At 38.4% G+C, this 19,153-nt stretch overlaps 1 protein-coding gene across 2 annotated transcripts; it reads left to right on the forward strand.

The window, feature by feature from the left end:
- Positions 1–3,569: 3,569 nt before the first annotated feature.
- cox4i2 (cytochrome c oxidase subunit 4I2) lies at positions 3,570–13,657 on the forward strand. 2 transcript variants are annotated; one of them, XM_028453489.1, is made up of 6 exons: positions 3,570–3,588; positions 3,692–3,828; positions 7,352–7,466; positions 12,977–13,141; positions 13,231–13,362; positions 13,450–13,657. In XM_028453489.1, the coding sequence occupies exons 3-6, from the start codon at positions 7,352–7,354 to the stop codon at positions 13,581–13,583; spliced, it is 546 nt and encodes a 181-aa protein (XP_028309290.1). In that variant the 5' UTR covers positions 3,570–3,588; positions 3,692–3,828; the 3' UTR covers positions 13,584–13,657. The 2 variants fall into 2 exon arrangements, with proteins under 2 accessions (XP_028309290.1, XP_028309291.1); XM_028453490.1 differs by lacking the exon at positions 3,570–3,588 and having other exon boundaries at positions 7,352–7,442.
- The last annotated feature ends 5,496 nt before the right edge of the window (positions 13,658–19,153 follow it).

Here is a 19,153-nt window from a genome sequence, read left to right on the forward strand (position 1 = left end):
CTTAGATTTTTAATTACCTACATTACTTAAGTATTTTTGTGTTTTTTTTTTAAATCCAAATGCTTTAGTACTTTCACATACGTAATATTTTGACTGAGCTACTTGTAGTTGTATTATGTAGTTTTTGACAAGGAGTATCTGTGCTTTCCTTTCACTGAAGTAATGAAGGGGAGGACTTTGTCCACCTTTGACAGATAGAAACAAATCCAATCTTCATTCCAACATGCGATGCTTTGGCAGATTCAAAAAACAAAACAAACATATGATACATTTTCAAATCTCAAGTATCCTTTGCCGGGCAGCAGTGCCCTGGACCCAGTGAGCAAGGCAGGCTGTACCCTAGAAAAGGTCAGCTATTTACTATTTACTGACCAAGATTACCAACATAAAGGCCCAGCTTATCAAAAACAGTGCATCTAAAAGCTAGCACCACAAATGGACAATAATTCATTCATTTGTGGGAGTTTTTTGCTGTGGCGTCTTGTAACTTTTGTTCCGTGCTGCCACCAAGTGGATATCAGTAGTATTACAACACTCACAGCCATGATCACAGCTACGTGCAGCTCCCAACGTCAGCACAAAATGACCCGAAAAACACACAAGGCAGAACAAACACACAACATTACTAAAATAATAATAATAATAATAATAGAAAAAACATAAGATAGATTAAAATTATACAAAAAATTACAGAAAAAATATTTTTTTAAAAAGACTCCAAAATAAATTAAAAAAAAAACAGTGACCAAAAAAATACAGACACTAAAATGACACAAAATAGAACAAAACGCACAACATTAAACAAATGTTGAGTGCTACGAGATGACTGTTTTTGTAATGTGCGCTATATAAATAAAGTTGAATTGAATAGGAAAGTACATTAAAACAAAAAACACAAAATTACAAGAAAAAAAAATACAGACTGCAAAATTAAAAAAAAAAAAAAAGATTACAAAAACACACAAAAAGAGGTTTAAAAAATACACTAAATGAGAACAACACAAAAACCCTCTGTTGTTTCTCGTGTTAATGACAAAATAATACACAGAAACAAGAGCACTCAGAGAGCAAACACCTCCTCCAGGATCCAAATCTCATTTATCTGGATCAGTGATCCTGATCATTGTACCAAGATCATTCACACTTTAAAGGTTTGGAAGAAATTAATATCCCAATTAAATAAGAATAAAGGTCACCTCCATTTTTAGAAAAAGTGCAATGAAATGTGCAATTCAGATCTCCAGATGAAACTTGGTGAAATAAAGAACCAATCCAACATAACTGTCAAGTTTCATAAAGATTGGTCACTTACAAACTGAGATATTCATTTTTTTAAATTTCACCAATGAGATTGTGATTTTTCAATTTTTTAAACTGATCTAGAATCAGTATATGATCTTGATCCCATCCAAAATTTATTGGAAGCTTCCATGGTGTAAGGTCTATCTTTAGTTAAAATATGGTCAAAATTTGTTAAGTGCTTTTGAACCAATCCTGCCAACAAACAGACAAATGAAAGCGCTCGTGCGGCGCAGGCTTTCGAAAATGCTTAATTTTGTTCTTAGCTGTTTCCATCACTGACAAAAATTTGTCAAAATTGCTGAGTCAACAATCTGGATCTGATCCGAATCCTGTTTGGTCAGATGTTGCATGTCATAGCCTTACATCATCCTGCAAAATTGTGAACGAATTGATGAAGATCTGACGGAGGTATGACTTTTAGAAATTTTATCCTATGCTACAGAGAATTTTTGATTTTTTTTTCATGACTTTGATCTTGAACCTACCTTCACTAAAATTGAATGGTCTCATGTGTGCCCAAAAACCAATTTTATGTTGAGTTTGTTTCCACTGCAGCTACCTTTTAAAAGCACAGCTTTGTAGTTTGAAAGTGTTAAGGCAGTGTAAAGTTTCCGTCAACAAGCGTGACCTGAGGTGCCCTCCTGCTCCGTGTCTCATGGTTGACCCAGAGCTGTTTAGAGAGAGAGTTGCAGCAACTCCGTTCACTCCAATGGTTCGTTTTTTTTGTGGAGCCACACAATCATTCCCAGAAGTGAGCAGTTGACTATTGCAGCGCAACGAAGCTAGAGCGGATTAGACAGTTTGTGATGCACTTTTGAACAGTAAGACGTTCAAATAATCATATTGGATATTATTGTTATTACTATCAACGTATCTAAACCCATTAACGTGTGCATTAAAGCATGTTAGTGATTTATCCCACGCTAAACTAGTAGATTAAGGGATCATTAGCAGATAACAGTTGAGTCTAGGATATGTTAACATTACTGGATAAAGGTTCAATTTTATTAATGCCATTTGGAACAATGAGGAATTAGAGAAATTAATTTAAACATGATTTATTTAGCTGTAGTAAATTAGATTAATGAATTAAATGTAGTTTTAGGACATAAAACGTGCAAATGAAGTGTTTGAATATGATTACCTCACAGATTTTTTTAATTGTTATAATCCTGATTTATTTGAGATTGCTCCTGCTGGCTTTGGCTAACCATTTCTTTCTCCTTTGTGGTTCGGTTGGGAAGCCATACATTTTCACTCCTTTTTAGAGCGATTGGAGCATCCCCACGCAGCACAGCAAACCATGATGGAGACTACATGCAAGGACACCATGTATGAAAAACACAGACAAACTGCGTGACAAGTTATTAATGTTTCTGACTTTGTTAGACATGTATTTAATGAATTAATCTTGGTACATAAGTGCATAGTAAAAATCTATGATTAGCTATGTATAAACATAATAAATATGTTTTCAATGTGTCCTGTCTGGATGTGGTTTGTTTTTTAATTACCTCTTTTTTCAGGTTTCTGCACATGGAAGCCAAAGATATTTTTCTGTAAGTTATTCTGAATTTGTAAATATTATGTATTCATGATGAAGGGCAGGGTTGCATACAAATTGTAAACAGAAAGATTTAATTCAATGTATTTGCAATGGATTATCTGGACAACGCAACAGCATCATGCTGCTGATGCTAATCTTCCCCTGACCCGTTGTGCTGTCAGTTGACGATCATTGATAGTCACCTGACCAGAGCTCTTTCAAGGGCTTTGATCTGTCCTATCTGAAAGTCAAAAATGACATTAAATAATTAAGATTACATAGGCCCTTAATTACCATGGGATTACTCAAATGGGTGAAAATAAACTAGTATGAATTTTTAAACACCCCTCTTCTGGGAACAAATTGAGTCTACATGAATCACGTGACGGTCAAGCATTTCAAACTTCCTTTGTCGCTACTCTGTCTCTAAACTGCTCTGAGTTGATCCTTTGCCCTACTTTGCTCCACCCAGCAGCAGCCATCAGGGCCCGGTGCCAACCTACAGGCGTAGAGCAGAACGTTTGAGCCACTCTCTTCTCTCTCACTCTCACTGCGTCTCTTCCCCTGCTGCACATGCGCATGCACACACTGCTCAAACATGTCCCGCCTCCTGTTGCTGTGAGGCAGGATGTCCTCATTTAACCTCAGCAGCAGAAACCTCATCTGAGGGAGTGCTGAATGAAAACAGAAGAATGGATGAAGAAAGACGTGTTTTAAAGCTAAACCTGGTCCAGGTCCAGGTAGTGTTTAGCCCTAATACACGCTTCCCTCCCATGTTTACCTGTACTAGTTAGGTTAGTCTCCTCTCAGCTCCCTCCCTCACCCTCCCTCCCTTCTACCCAGGCTGTCTCACCCGCCCACCACTTGGTTCCTGTTCAGAGCCACAACAACTGAGCCCATAGCAGGAAAGAAGTCCAGATCTGTCCTTTTCTCTGAGGAACGGTCCATTTCTTGCTGCGTCTCCGATCCACTAAGCTACAGTGAGTATCTGTCTTTGCTCCATGAAAACAACAGACAGCAGGGCAAGATATATAGGGAGCATTCTGCCAACAATTAACATAACAAAGCTAAGGAGCAGGCCCGACATACAGGATAGATATCTGGAATCGTGTCAATCTGCAGTAAGTGCGTCAGAACTACAGGCATTTATATGCAAGGTGTGATCTTTGTGTCAAACCCGACGTGCAAAACAAATGAAGATCAACAAGAAGAACAGATTCAGATCCAGGAGATCTGGCAGTTCTACACGTACTCTGCAGTCAGACATGATCAGATCCTTTTATGGGTGTAGCTTATCTCTGCCCTGCTCACAAGGTCAGACCGGATTCCAAAATTGACTGTTTGCCAACTTCTGCCATTTTTACACGTGTATGTGTATATTTCTGGTTTGTCTATAGAGTATTAATAACTGATCACACGTTTAAAACTATCAAGGTTATCAGAAAGCAGGATCTAGGAAAAAAAATTGCTTTTTTTGAATAATTTAGAAAGCTAGAAAAAGAAGACTGTTACATTTCTACAGATTCTAGAGATAAATGCCCTTCACCATTACCTAAGGAAGGGCAGACACGGTGTAATGTCTGAGGAGCAATAGGAAGTACAGGACTTTGATCTTACAGTAGGTTTAAACATAAAACTTTGATGTTACAAGTCCTGCTTTTTTAACTACAACAGGTAGTATAGAACAGTATTTGCTGTAACGTCTGTGCAAAACCACTCAAATAAAAGAAGCATAAACCTCAAGAAAAAAACTGATGTTGTGTTGACTCTGTCAACATTTTGTCAAGTTTTGACCTTGTAGGAACATTTAAGCAACATTTAACACAGACATTTGGAACACCTGAATTACTTCGTCTTTAGATTCAATTACATGTCAGCTGAGCATGTTTTCACAGAGACACCAGAGCACAAATGGTTAAATGTATACCAAACTGAACTACTATCAAAGTAATTCAGACATGGGCAACTGTCACCCCAGAGGCCACAAGCAAAAGGGGTTCCAAAAGCACAAAACAAAAGCAACAAAATGACTCCAAAAACACAAAATGACAAGGAAAAAAATGCACTAAGGGCCCGTACTACGAAGCTGGATGAGTATATCCTGAATTTATCTCTGTTAACAAACATTCTTCAACCAGAGAACAGCTGTCCTACGAACCGTAATATGAACTCGTTCACTTAAACAAGTTGATTTCAGACAGCCTACGAGCGCACTGCTGTGACAGGGATGGAGATTGCAGCCTCAGACCAATCACAATCATGGAGAAATTGTGTAGAGCAATTTGCGTCACAATTGAGAAAAAATTTAAGAATTTAAATTCATGATTCAGACCAAAAACAACACTGTTGATGCAGAAAAAGCAGGAAGAACGAAACACAGGCAGAAAACTCCGGATACAGGTTAATGCGTAAAAGCGTGAGATTATACAATATTAATCCATGAGATGATAAACAGACAGCGCTCTGATCAGCCAGTTTCACTTTATTACATCACAGTAATAGTAATAGTAGTGCTTCTATTCACGTAGTTCTCCTCAATTTATCCCACACGCACTCTGGGATGAGAGCGTATTGTTTCACTGTAGAACGTTCCTGCTGATGCCGTTAGTGTCACTATAGCCATGTGTATGTATGAATGAAAGAATGAATGATCTGCCTGTTTCATTCATTCGTCTACAGCTGACTGTAAATTATTCCATCAGATGTAAATCTATACCTTTCCTGAAGGATGTCATCAGTAAATAATCTTTCTTTCCTAAACGCAGCTGTAGGATCTGCACCAACCAGAATCTTTGAAAAATGGGCAAGTAATTTTCCAAGAGAACTGATTGGTCATGAGGCGGGAACTTTGTACTCACTCAGATCTTCTCCACTTTATTACCTAGTCCCCACCAGGTTAGGTGTTCAGCCTAAGTTACAACGGTGATTTGGCCTGGTAAGACGTTTGCCAGTGTCGCAGTACAGAGGGGTATTCCATAAAGGAGGGTTAACAAACTCTTGAGTCTATTCATAAACTCTGGGTCAACATACCCCGCGATGGGAAACTCTGGGTATCGGATTCCATTACAGCTGGTATGAAGTGGGTCAATCAACCCTGAGTATGTAAACCTTGGGTCGTGCACATGCGCGATAAAAAGCTATCATCAATGGATCGAAGGTTACGCGAACTACCATGGTAACTACCCGGAAGTGAGTGATTTATTCACCCTGATGGGTGAAATAAGCCGGCGTTTGAGGAATATGAGCCTGTTCTAAAGGTGCGTTCACACTGAACGCCATTTCAGTGACTATAGTGGCTTTAATCACCCGTGATTAGTCACGCTTTTTGGTCGCTTCATCACTTTATCGCTTCAGTGACGTGACGGGCATCATTTATATCATTTATATTGATTTTTAATGTAATATTGTCGCCAGAGTCATGTTGACGTCCAAAAAATATGTCATAAAAGAAGACTAAAGCAGATTGTGATCTCATAACCCTTTGCTTTCAAGAGTGGTGACATAATGCACTGTGCCACCATAACTTTACAAGCTAGTTTTGGAGATTTACTGAACATTTCAACAAATTCCACCCATAAGTTTACAATTCAGACTCCTTAAAGATAAACAGATAAATAAATAAATACTGGCAAAAGCATAACTTCCTTTGTGGAGGAAAAAATACACATAAAATAACAACTAAAAACTCCCACAAAATAAAAGAAAAACATACAAAATAAAACATTAATATACAACAAAAACCTTCTCAAAATGAACCTAAAAATCCCCAAAACATCTGTTGTTTCTGTGTTAATGCTCAGATTGGTCATTATTTTGAACGCTGACATGAATGTTAATCATATGATGCTAGAATCAGACGATCACATTTTTGTGACCCCGCTGTGTTGCCCATCACTGAAGTAAATGTTATGAATAAAAAGCCATATTTAGTATAAATATGGAAGTCAGACCTGCTGCAGATTTCCTCAGTATTTGTGTTTTTCATTCTGTAACATTTCAGTGTTTCCAACGTAAATAAATAAATTATTGACTATAAATGTGTGTATTTGACTCATAATGTGATAGATGTGTGTGACTGCTATAACTGCAGACTGTGTGCAGGTAGCAGACAGTGAGGAGGAGGTCAGACATGTTCATCAGGACCGGGAAGTGTCTGAAGCCTTTAATGGGGTGGAGTGGCTCAGAGCTGGAATCTCAGCTATAAAAAACGAATCAATGGCCAATTAAAAGCTTAGATGAATAACATGTTTAACACACACAGAGAGAGAGAGAGCAGGGAAAAGGTCAGAAAGTGCTGAGGAGTGTGTTTTCACAGGTAATGAACTGTAGCTCTGATCTGTGGCTCCTCTGAGGCTCTTTATCTACTGACAGACATGGTTAAGCGCTTTTGTCCTGCTTAAGGATGAGGTTTATCTCCTTAGGAAAGAAGAACTGTTGCACATGTGAGGAGGAGAACACATTGTGTTACATCTGATCATCATCTGATCACTTGCTTTGTCTCAGATGCTGCGTTTGCCTTCAGTGCGTCTGGGAGGCCTCGTGGTCAGGCGTGCCAGTGCAGCTCTGAGCAGCCCAGTACGGATGGCCAGCCATGGTAACGTCTCTCTGTCACACTCAGGTGGAGGAGCAGTTCAAAGAATCATTAGCAACTGTATCCATGTTTCCACATGAAATCTTATTTCCATCCATGTTCTGTAACTACTTATTTCTGCACACGCAACTCCAGAAACTCCATTAAACCTAACATACTGGTTTTTGGATTGTGGGAGGAAGCTTGGATTGCACAGAGAAAAACCCATGTCATAATAGGGAGAACATGCAAACTGCACACAGAAAGGACCAGGGAAGGTTTCCTGCCTGGGAAACAAACTCAAGCTGTGCAGTGAGGCAGAAGAGGTGACAATTACAAACTGTTACCTAACATTATTCTAGTCTAAGGGTTAATGACATAATTCATATAAAATCTGTATTACAGTGGGTACGGAAAGTATTCAGACCCCTTTAAATTTTTCACTCTTTGTTTCATTGCAGCCATTTGCTAAAATAAAAAAGTTCATTTTATTTCTCATTAATGTACACTCAGCACCCCATCTTGACAGAAAAAACCAGAAATGTAGAATTTTTTGCAAATTTATTAAAAAAGAAAAACTGAAATATCACATGGTCATAAGTATTCAGACCCTTTGCTCACTATTGAGTAGAAACACCAGCTAGTACAGCCATGAGTCTTCTTGGGAATGATGCAACAACTTTTTCACACCTGGATTCGGGGATCCTCTGCAATCCGTGTATCATTCGTTCATTCATTTTTCATTATGTAACAAAAACATGAAAAAACAAAAAAAACACTCATTATTTGATATTTGATTCCAAAACAAAAATGAAAAACGCCTTGTTTTTCAAATTCAAGCTCTTTTGCTTCAGTACAGAATACAAAAAACGGAAAACTAACACCTTTATTCGTTTTCTCCATTACCGATTGGCCAAAGTACGTGACCCGGAAGTGTACTCTCATCCGACGCTAATGGCTAACGGCTAACTCGCACTGGTTTAGTTCTTCCACATTAGGTCAAAGGTCAAGAGGGATAAACTCGCCATGACTGACGGTGTAGGAAGTGAGTCTGACGGAGATTTAGATTATTTTTCCCGTTGTAGCGTTGATTCCTTGAAAGATTTTTTGCATAAACGTAGTATCGGTCTCTGAGGCAGAAAGACCGAGTTAGCTGTCAAAGCTAACGCTGCACACAAGCAAAATATTTAGATTTTTTCTTGACTTTTCAAACTGTTTCAGCTGATGGCGTTATTCCAGTTCTCTTATCCACCTGTCCATCTTGTGCACTTCCTTCAAATTTGTAAATTGAATTAAAATAATAGCCTAATAAAAATAATCAAGGACCTGGTTAGTGAATGGTGGACCTCGTAAATTTATCTTTTCAAAGTCAGAACTCATACTGTCCTTTTCACACTCGGAAATATCGCTTGTCCCTTCAATATTAATAATAATACTATTTATTTATAAGCGCTTTTCAAAAACACTTTACAGTTGTTAAAACAACTACACAAGTCAGAAAAAGAAACCAACAACAATAAAGTAAATACATAACAATTGAAAGTTGAAAGCTTGGGAGAGGAGTGTGGAAGCAGAGGTGGTTTGTCTCTTTAATACTGCTTCTTCAATCGGTTTTACAAAAGTGCTCAGATATGTGCATCAATCCCAGGTAGAGTCCATTTCATTCACCAGGGGTGGAGGTGAGGGGACTACCTTGCTTCCATTCTGCTGCTGAGCTGCTCTCACCGGTTTTTAAAAGTGCTCGGATCGGCCGAAAGTGACATCAGCGGAAAACCCTGGACACCTCCTCTTGTCTGAATTTGTGTTATATAATATGAACACTATTAAAACACTAACGATTGCTGGAATAAAATTACAAACACTGTTAGGTTGTAAAAATCAATAGAGTGGACGAGCCATAATTATTGATGATAAGATGCTGCTTCCAACTGTGCATCTGAAACGTGTCCTTTTCACTTTAGCTGGTGTTGGGCACAGAACCTCCTCACAGACATTTCAGAGGATTTAGAGACTCATAAGTGTTGCAGAGCTAAAGATATCTCAGAATGTGTTCCGTACATCCCTCCAGTCCAGCCATGACACAGCTTGTGTTATCGGACAAGTAATTGACACGGGTAACGCTTCACTTCCGGGTCACGTACTTTGGCCAATCGGTAATGGAGAAAACGAATAAGGTTGTTTGTTTTCCATTTTTTGTTTTCTGTACCGAAGCAAAAGAGCTTGAATTTGAAAAACAAGGCGTTTTCCATTTTTTCATTTTGGTTTTGGAAACAAACATGAAATAATGAGTGTTTTTTTTCATTTTTCGTGTTTTTGTTACATAATGAAAAATGAATGAACGAATGATACACAGAGCCTCTGCCATTCTTCCTTGCAGATCTTCTCCAGTTCTGTCAGGTTGGATGGTGAACGTTGGTGGACAGCCATTTTCAGGTCTTTCCAGAGATGCTCAATTGGGTTTAGGTCAGGGCTCTGGTTGCACCAGTCAAGAATGGTCACAGAGTTGTTCTGAAGTCACTCCTTTGTTGTTTTAGCTGTGTGCTTAGGGTCATTGTCTTGTTGGAAGGTGAACCTTCGGCCCAGTCTGAGGTCCTGAGCACTCTGGAAGAGGTTTTCTTCCAGGATATCTCTGTACTTGGCCTTATTCATCTTTCCTTCAATTGTATCCAGTCGTCCTGTCCCTGCAGCTGAAAAACACCCCCATAGCATGATGCTGCCACCACCATGTTTCACTGTTGGAATTGTATTGCACAGGAGATGATATGAGTGTCACAGCAAAGGGTCTGAACACTTATGACCATGTGATATTTCAGTTTTTCTTTTTTAATACATTTGCAAATATTTCTACATTTCTGTTTTTTCTGTCAAGATGGGGTGCTGAGTGTACATTAATGAGAAATAAAATGAAGGGTTTTTTTAAAAAAAATATTTTAGCAAATGACTGCAATGAAAAAAAGAGTGAAAATTTTAAAGGGGTCTGAATACTTTCCCTACCCACTGTACATTTTAGAGAGGGGAGAAAAACCAAGAAAAAATAAATAAATAAAATGCAGTTGGAAAAATAACCATGCTTTTATTTGACTTTAACTAATTCAATAATTGTCGTATTTAAAGTGCAAAAAGTTCCACTCTGCTAATAGAACCCAACAAAAACTGACTATTCATCCCAGTCTAAAATTAAAACCAAATCATTACATCATGACTTTCTTTAAAAAATATTCCTCTTTGTGCATTAACTTTGTACAACGTGTTTTTTTGTTATTTAAACATCAAACTATATCAGTCTACCCAGGTCAGATTATAGACATGAACATGTTCTTTTTTTTATTTGCGTGTTAACATTTTATAGCAGCTATTGAGACCTTTGGACACTATGTCTCCTACAATTGAAGAGACGCGCTCACTTGGGACAGACGTAGCAGAGATGGAACTTCACCCCCCTCGTCACAATACCACTCATACCATCGATGTTTTATTAACTATAGTGACGACGTATCGTCCCAGCTTCACTAATTACTCCACCTAAATCCTGCCCTTTGCTTTACAAATGAAAACATAATTGTAAAGATGATACGGTTATAGACGAAAGTATTGCTACATTGTACACAGTAGACAGAGATCTCTGGAGAACCTTAAGATTAATTTCGCACACACACACACGTCAACTTTTATACACAGTAAAAAAGGCTTCAGGTGTGATTTCTAAAATTCAGGTGAGTTTAAACAAGCATCACATGCTTGAAATAAAATGATTTATCCAGAGTTTTAAAAGGGTGCCAACAATAAAATAGTAATATGTAAAATGTGTCTTTTTTCTTCTGCTTTTTTCAATGCACATAAAGGAAATAAACACATTTAAACCAAAAACATTAGGAATTGCAACAATTTCTTGGAGAAATGGTTTATTTTCTGGATAAAATCCAGAGGAGTCAATGCTTTCATCAATGACTCTATGTCTTATTTTTATACCCACAATTTTCATTAGGGGCACATTTGGAATGTTGAAAATCATGGAATTTAAAGGTTGCAGTAGCTCACTTAATGTTCTATGTTAGCTGTGCTGTATGAGCAGCATAACAGCAGTGCTGAATTCTTCCTAATTTGTGTTTAACATGGGGTTGAATGATGAAGGTCTTTCCACTCCGTTACCTTTTTGTGGTAACGAAGTGGAATAGACAACATGACAATTGGTCACAGGCAGCCGCACAACCATCACACACTGAGGTACAACTCGGTGATTCCTGTTCTAATACCTAATGTCCTTCATTGCCTTTGGAGTTTCCATGGATACGGTTGATGATAACAGAGTGGAAAGGAAAAAGAAACATGCTGAAAATCTTCAATCGAACCTGCATTAAAAAATTTTTTAAAAAAACTAGCGGAACAAGAAAACGAGGATTTTTCTGCTTTATTAAGCAATACACACTTGGTATTACAGTTGGTACATTTTTTCCTGAAAACAAATGTTAACAAGTATCGGGCCCAGACATTTTTTTTTTTCCAAATCTGCCCCTAAGGAAAATTTTGCCCATATACACTAAAGGTGATGGCTATGGTTTGATTTTAGTATCTAAAGCATAAAACATAATACTTTTTTTGTTGAAAAAACAAATCTATTTGGGTATGAAGTAGTGTTGTTGATCGATCCTCGTCCAACTCATGACATTTATTCAAAGTTTTTTTATTTTGCCGTAATTTGTTGTAAAAATGTGAGTGAGTACCCTCCTTGGGTTGAATCCTTACTATTACTGTCAAATTTTGCTATTGGCTGAGAATGGTAGTATGTGACGTCACTGTTGGCCCCGCCCCTTCTATAAAAACTAGCGGCTGTCGACTGACTGATGGGGGCTGCTGTTAGAGTGACTGGGCTATTTTACTGCTCCAGGGGCCACGCCCATAATCAAGAATTTTTTTTAGTTTCCAGCCTAAACTAGGGTTTAGTTATTTTTTCAAGTAAAATAAAAGCATAGTTATTTTTCCTTTTTAATTCTAGCAAGTTCATTTTTTCTTGTTTTTAAATAATATGTTAAGGTTTCATTTATTCTGACAACTTTTTTCACAAAGTTTACTTAGATCTCCTGACATGCTGAACTGCAGTCTTCCTTTGTGATGAACAAAGAAAAAGATGAAGTTTTAGCTGACTCAACATTTTGTTTTGTTTTGTTACTGTCGCCCGATGGTCTCTGGAGAAGACAGTCCCAGGTGTTGGAGAGTGATTTCCTGACATGTTTCGGCTGCTGAACAGCAGTTTTCCTCAAACTCCACTCGGAGAGCAGACACCTTTGAGGAAGACTGCAGTTCAGCAGCCGAAACATCTCAGGAGCTCAAAGTAAACTTCCAGAAAAAAAGTTTTCTGAATAAATGAAACATATGGAATCTTTTTGGTCAGATTTCTTTTCCAAAAATACCGTATAGTATTGTATAGTATTGCAAGCCCATTATCGTTCATCATATTGTCCCACCTCTAATGTATACGATATATGATAGACAATGTGTTTCACTACATTTAGACACACTATAAAGTTGTCTCGATGTTGTCTGCTGGTTTCCACCCTCAGAGGTGTCACAGACAGTGGACATGTCCCAGCCAATGTACTGGGACCGAGTGGACACCCCACTCCCAGACAGGCGCTACAAGGACATCCTGACTGACTCTGAGAAGAGCCTGAAACAGAAGGAGAAAGGACCGTGGGCTCAGCTCAGCAAAGAGGAGAAAATTGCCTGTAAGTCTCTAATCTGACCTCTCTCTTACACGCTAGACTCCAGTCCATGTTTGAGTCAAACAGGTTAAAGCTCCTCCCTGTTCCTGCAGTGTATCGCATGTCCTTCCTCCAGACCTTCCCAGAAATGAAGCAGCGCTCAGATGAGTGGAAGACAGTGATGGGGGGCATCTTCATCTTCCTGGGGTTCACTGGCCTGTTGGTGTGGTGGCAGAGGATCCACGGTCGGTGAAGCATCTGTTCTTCCCTCTGAGGGCTGACAGCAGCCAGCCTGTGTGTCCTATCAACGCGTGTCTTCTGTGTTTTCTCAGTCTACCCACAGCGGCCTCACACCTTTGACCCTGAGTGGCAGGAAAAACAGCTTCAGAGGATGCTGGACATGAGGATCAGCCCAGTGGAGGGGATCTCTAGCAAGTGGGACTATGAGAAGGGCCAGTGGAAGTAATGAAGATCCTATTGGCTCACTAATACATCTGTAAACATCTGTCTCCTAATAAAGTCATAAAGCTGTGTGTGAAAGCACTGCCTTCACTGTGTGGACACACACTGTTTGACACTAAACACATCTTTGAGTCTCACTGAAAAATGTTACATAACAGCAGTGACTTTTTCACCTGTGTTTATTTGTTAGCAGGTTAATGTCATCAAGTATTAAACAGATTTTGACAAAATCTTAACCAAAGATAGACCTGAGGCCATTGAAGACTACAGCAAATTTTGGAAGGAATCCGGATCAATATCCGGATCAGTTTAAAAAAATCGAAAATCTGTCATTATTGGCAACATCCATACCTTGGTTCGTAATTGAATGATCTTTATGAAATTTGACTCAGTTATGTTAGTTTGGTTCCTCATTTACTTCACTGAGTTTCATCTGGTTCAGACACAGATTGTGCATTTCATTGCGATTAATACTTTTCATCATAGATTCCATTGACTATAAGTGACAATAACTAGACTATGACTAATTAAATAAATACATGTGAAGGAAAACTAAAAATCAATTAGAACTAAGTTTCTTCTTTTTACAATATATCAAAATTACTTTAGTTGCATGGAAGGCAGGACAAGCCGGTAAGTGATCCAATGGTAAGCTGATCACGATCACTCATCACATTAAATGTGTCTGTATTTAAACACATTAATACCATCCCATATGGTTGATCAATGCTAATTGAGTCTTTTTTTTTTTAAAGGCATAAACGTTAATGCTTTAGATTTTAGTCGACTATATTTGGAATAGATTTAGTCGAATAAAATCTCAATGTCATTTATTTGACTAAAACTAGACAATAACTGAAATAGTCTTGTTGACTTTTAGTCAAAAGAGAATGGCTTTCAAGCTCCACATGTTCTAGTCCTCCTGCAGTATTTGGCCTCTAGGGGACAGTATTGATCCATGATGACAGGATCAAAGAAAATATGACACTTCCAGAAACAAAGACAAAGATGACTCAGATAATGAACATTTAACGATGTTCTCAGTGTGATAGAGTTTAGTCGTGCAGCGTTACAGCCGGAGAGTGAAATACTATCATGGTTTCCTCCTCAAAATGGGCCATAGTTGAAGTGTTGAATGAAGTGGAGTCCTGAGCGACTGTTGATCAGGTGGTAGAGGTTGGGGTCGTTTTCTACATGAGAGGTTGGAGGTTTGATTTCAAGGTTAGACCTCACAGCACTGATATGACTCCTGCAATGAATGAGGGTCAAGTTCAGACATGGCAACTCTCGGTCCAATTTTGTGCTGCCCCTAAAGTAACGCTCAAAGGCCCTCAATTATCAACTGTTCGTACGTTCAGATCTGAGCGTACGACTTGTGTTCAACCATACTCACGCAAGCTTCGGTATTTATCAATTCTGACGTGATTGTACGCTACAATCAGATCTCACGTCAGGTCTGACCATGTGTACACTGATCTGAGTGTGTGGATTTGTGGAGTGAAAATTAAGTATTAAACGAACCTCATTTAAGCACTGCTGTTTCAAAACAGCGGAGAGGATAAAGCTAACTCGCTACCAGCCGATGCAGACAAAGCTATCAGATCTAAGGAAGATCCTGTTACTGTTGATAAGCCAACAGGTGCGAGTCCTCCCTGGAAAAGTCATATCCGCTTCAAAGGCTAACGGGCCAAGCAAAGCACCCTGATATCAGTAATGAGACGGACTGGCCTGCACTCCCGTCCCAAACCACAGCCTCGACATCAACTCCCTTGTCTGCCCAAACACAAAAGTGGACATCTGTTAAAAGCAGAAGTATCACCAAATCACAAACCCAGTTTCATGTAGAACTGGACAATCAATTTGCCCCACTGCTGAATGACCTAGGATCCTGCTTTAATGAGGGCAACACACAATGTTCTAGAACTGTAAGGACTAAAAGTGCTTCAGGAAACCAAAAGCTACATGGTAAGCCAAAGCAATGACCTCACACACTGATAGTGGGAGACGTTTCTGTTAAAGATGCTCAAAAGATGTTTAGCAACAATGTGAAAGTTATCTAATTCTCAAAGATTTACTCTGAATATTTTTTTGTCTTCAGTTTGTGCTGCCCTTTCACAAAACTTTATAGAAAATTTTCTGATTTTTTTGTAACGTCTCCATCTTTTAAGAGCAAATGGACTGTCTAAACAAGGCAGGAGTGAAACTTCACATCCAACTTATTTTACTTCAGTCACACTGCTATCAGTCCTGATAAAGACAAAGGAAAACATGTACCATCTCAGAACAAAAGAACAACATCTTAGGACCCAACTGCTTCACTCCAAAATTCACATACTTCCACCACATCCAGCTTCTCTCGTACCCCTGCCTTCTTGGATTTAACTGCCCAGATAAACAAGCTGGTTCTTACTGGCACAAGACTAACCCTAACCTTAACCCTAACCCTTGAGTTTGGTTCTACCCGTCAACATCAGTTCTTTCCATTTTAACTTGGATTAATAATCAACATTATGAGTTATTAACGTTCTTGGACCTGCTTATTTTGTGCTGGGACTTTGGGCCGAACAATAACCAATCAGCACCACCCATTCCTACTTGATGATATCAGGTCCAGGATCCCTTTTCTCCAAACAGCCAGTTGTGTTCAACTTAGAGCGACATCTGTCTGATGTGTGCTGAGTCCAAACTGCAATACCTCTATTTGTAGGAACAACCAGAAAAGGTCAGGGCCTTATGGAGTTAGTGCAGCTTCTTTAATTCCTGTGGTGACAGGTAAGTAAAGGACATGAGTTCTGATTGGTTTTCATCCCATGTGACGAAATTAAAGTTTTGTTTTTATTAGTCGACAAAAAATAGTAATATATTTTGATATGATTCCAGAAAGTTTATTTTGGCTTCTTTTTTGAACAATATGTTAAGGTGTTCAATTATTCAGACAACTTTTTGTCAAAAGCATTCAGCAGCTGCCTCTGAGGAAGACTGACAGTTGGCAGTCAAAACATGTCAGGAAATTAAAGTAAATTTCAAAGTAAATGTCAGTAAATTAAGTAAGTAAGTAAATGTTCTTGTCTGAATAAATGAAACCTTAACATGTATTTTGATAGAGTATTTATCAACATATATTAAAAAAAAAAAAAGTCATAGTCTAATTAATGTCACTTTTAAAAATGTAGTCAACAAAGACTGGCAAAAATTTTAGTCCACAAAATTAACACTGCTACACACTTGATAATCCCTAATGACTACTGCACAGAAGTTAAAAAGATTTCCATGTAACCCCTATCACACATTAAAAAACGATTTATTTATTTTTTATTGCCGTTGATACATCCAATTCAAAAAAAATAAGTATGCTATTACCTGACATTACAACCATTACATTTGTTACTATTCTATAAATAAAGGGTCTCCGACTCATGTCAGTTCAGGGGCCAATAATAAACCAGTTCGATCTAAAGTAGGCTGTAGATTTTAGGAGGGAAAACAAGCAATTCTAACATTAATGTTCCCTAGGTTGCACCTCTCAAAGAAATTATATATTTAATTTAATATGATTTGGTTTTTAATATAATACGTATCATATAATTATTAATTTATTAAAGTGTGGCTAATATTTCTCAGTAAATCCGTACATAATTATTATATGTTCTGAGTCGAGTTGTTGTTATAGCTTAAAAGAGAGAGGAATTCACACAAAAAAGCTAAACTAAAACTTTGTTCATTAGGCTTCGATCTCAGGATATAAAGTTTATAATGGTTCCCTCTAGTGGTTACAACGAAAGTTGCAGGTCATATGAGGACTAGAATAGTTTACAGGACAGTAATAAACACATAAATAATTATTGTCTTCCACAAAGGAACACACGTGATCAAGGTTTGGGTAATTGTTTTTTATTTATCAGATTTAAAGATTTTGTTCCATTAAATGTGTTTTATACATTTTATTTCATCTAAAAACTTAATATAGAGCCAATCTACATTCAAATATCCATAAAAACAGAAGTCACTGTTATATAACTACGTACATAAACAAAATAAATAAATAAAAATATTGACTTGTTATAAAGAAACCAAAGGCAAATGTTCCTTATATTAAATTTAAAACATAAAATTAAAAAAATAAATCTTGCAATATTTATCTTGAATAATGACATTACTATTAATATTAAATTAAAGAAAGTGTCTAGAAATACGTTAAACCTAGTCATAGCCCCCTGGGACTATGGGTATGACCGCTGATGTTGATGGACCTTTTCTGAACTTTAAGTCACTCCAGTTGAGCTGCAGCACTCTACCAGCACCAGGCACCAAAGCCCGTCATTAAGAACCCCCACTATAAGGAGAAGACCACGGCTATCTTTTTTAATGCTGGAAAGCCCCCTATTGTATCAGAAACTGCGCGTTCGAAAGCCAGCTTCAAGTCCAAGCCATAGTAACTGTGAGAATTTCAAGAAGCTACCATCAGTCAAATCGTGAAATGGATTAAAGATGGAAACCAGTGCTTCAAGTGTGATTGTAATCTTGCTGCACAAGACTGCAATTTGAAGTGACCCTGCAAAACGTGCAAAGATTGGCACCTCACCATTCTGCATGACTCCATCCAGCAGACCCAAACCAACGTCAACATGTTAACCACACCAAGAGCAAGGATCTACCTCAATCGACACAACCGATCACAACACGTTATGTTAAAAGTTGTCAAAGTTATCCTAAGGAATGGTGACCTAGCTTTAGAGACCTATGCTGTCCTAGACGACGACTCAGAAGAAGTATCATCTTCTACAAGCAGTGCGGGAACTAAACCTCTGTGGATGACCAGAGACACTGCTTAGAGAGAATCCATCAGAATGTCAAAAACCTCCAGGGCAGTTCTGTCTCCTTTGACCTTTTTCCAATGTGTATACCTTCCCAGAAGTACCAGATCTACCAGGCCTTCACTGCTGAAGGTCTGAACCTTGCCGAACACTCCTACCCAGTGGCTGCACTACAGCAAAGGTACATGCCCCTAAAGCCAATTGACTGCATTCACCCACTGCTCCTGATAAGTTCAGATATGCCACACCTCTTAGTCCCCATTCAGCCAGTCTGTGCAGGTCCACCAGGTGGTGCTATTGGTGTTAATGTTTCTGCATCTCCACAGTATTTCCTGCTACCTAGCTCTTCATGAATGATGAGTGCCTCTGGCAAGATGACACATTCCCTACAGTAGCGAGAAAGCAGTCACCCGCTCCAAGCAGGATCAGAAACCCATGCTCCAATCATCCACCAGCAGAATCGAGGTGGATGAAGTAAAGCAATATGCAATCTCCTTGCTTAGGCGAGCTAATGCTACACTTCTTCACATGACAAAAGAAGCTGTGCTACCTTGTCTTCGTATCATAGAGCAAAGACTTGACAAGGACCTGAGAAGAGCAGAAGTTTACTGCAACGAGATATGGAAACTGGAGAAAACTGGTTACTTGGCAAAGGCATACCTGTCAAGTATCCTGTTTTGAAACTCCCGTATTTTACCCCTCTTTCCCACCATCTTCCCGTATAAGTATTTTCCCGTAAATATCCCGTATTTTAATGTAG

This window comes from Gouania willdenowi, chromosome 7 (assembly GCF_900634775.1).
Source record: "Gouania willdenowi chromosome 7, fGouWil2.1, whole genome shotgun sequence".
NCBI classification, from domain to species: Eukaryota; Metazoa; Chordata; class Actinopteri; order Blenniiformes; family Gobiesocidae; genus Gouania; species Gouania willdenowi.

Coding starts and splice junctions, on each gene's coding strand:
- cox4i2 (XM_028453489.1), top strand. CDS start 7,352: ATGCTGCGTTTGCCTTCAGTGCGTCTGGGAGGCCTCGTGGTCAGGCGT. Junction 13,142..13,230: donor CAAAGAGGAGAAAATTGCCT/GTAAGTCTCTAA, acceptor CTGTTCCTGCAG/TGTATCGCATGTCCTTCCTC. Junction 13,363..13,449: donor GTGGTGGCAGAGGATCCACG/GTCGGTGAAGCA, acceptor GTGTTTTCTCAG/TCTACCCACAGCGGCCTCAC.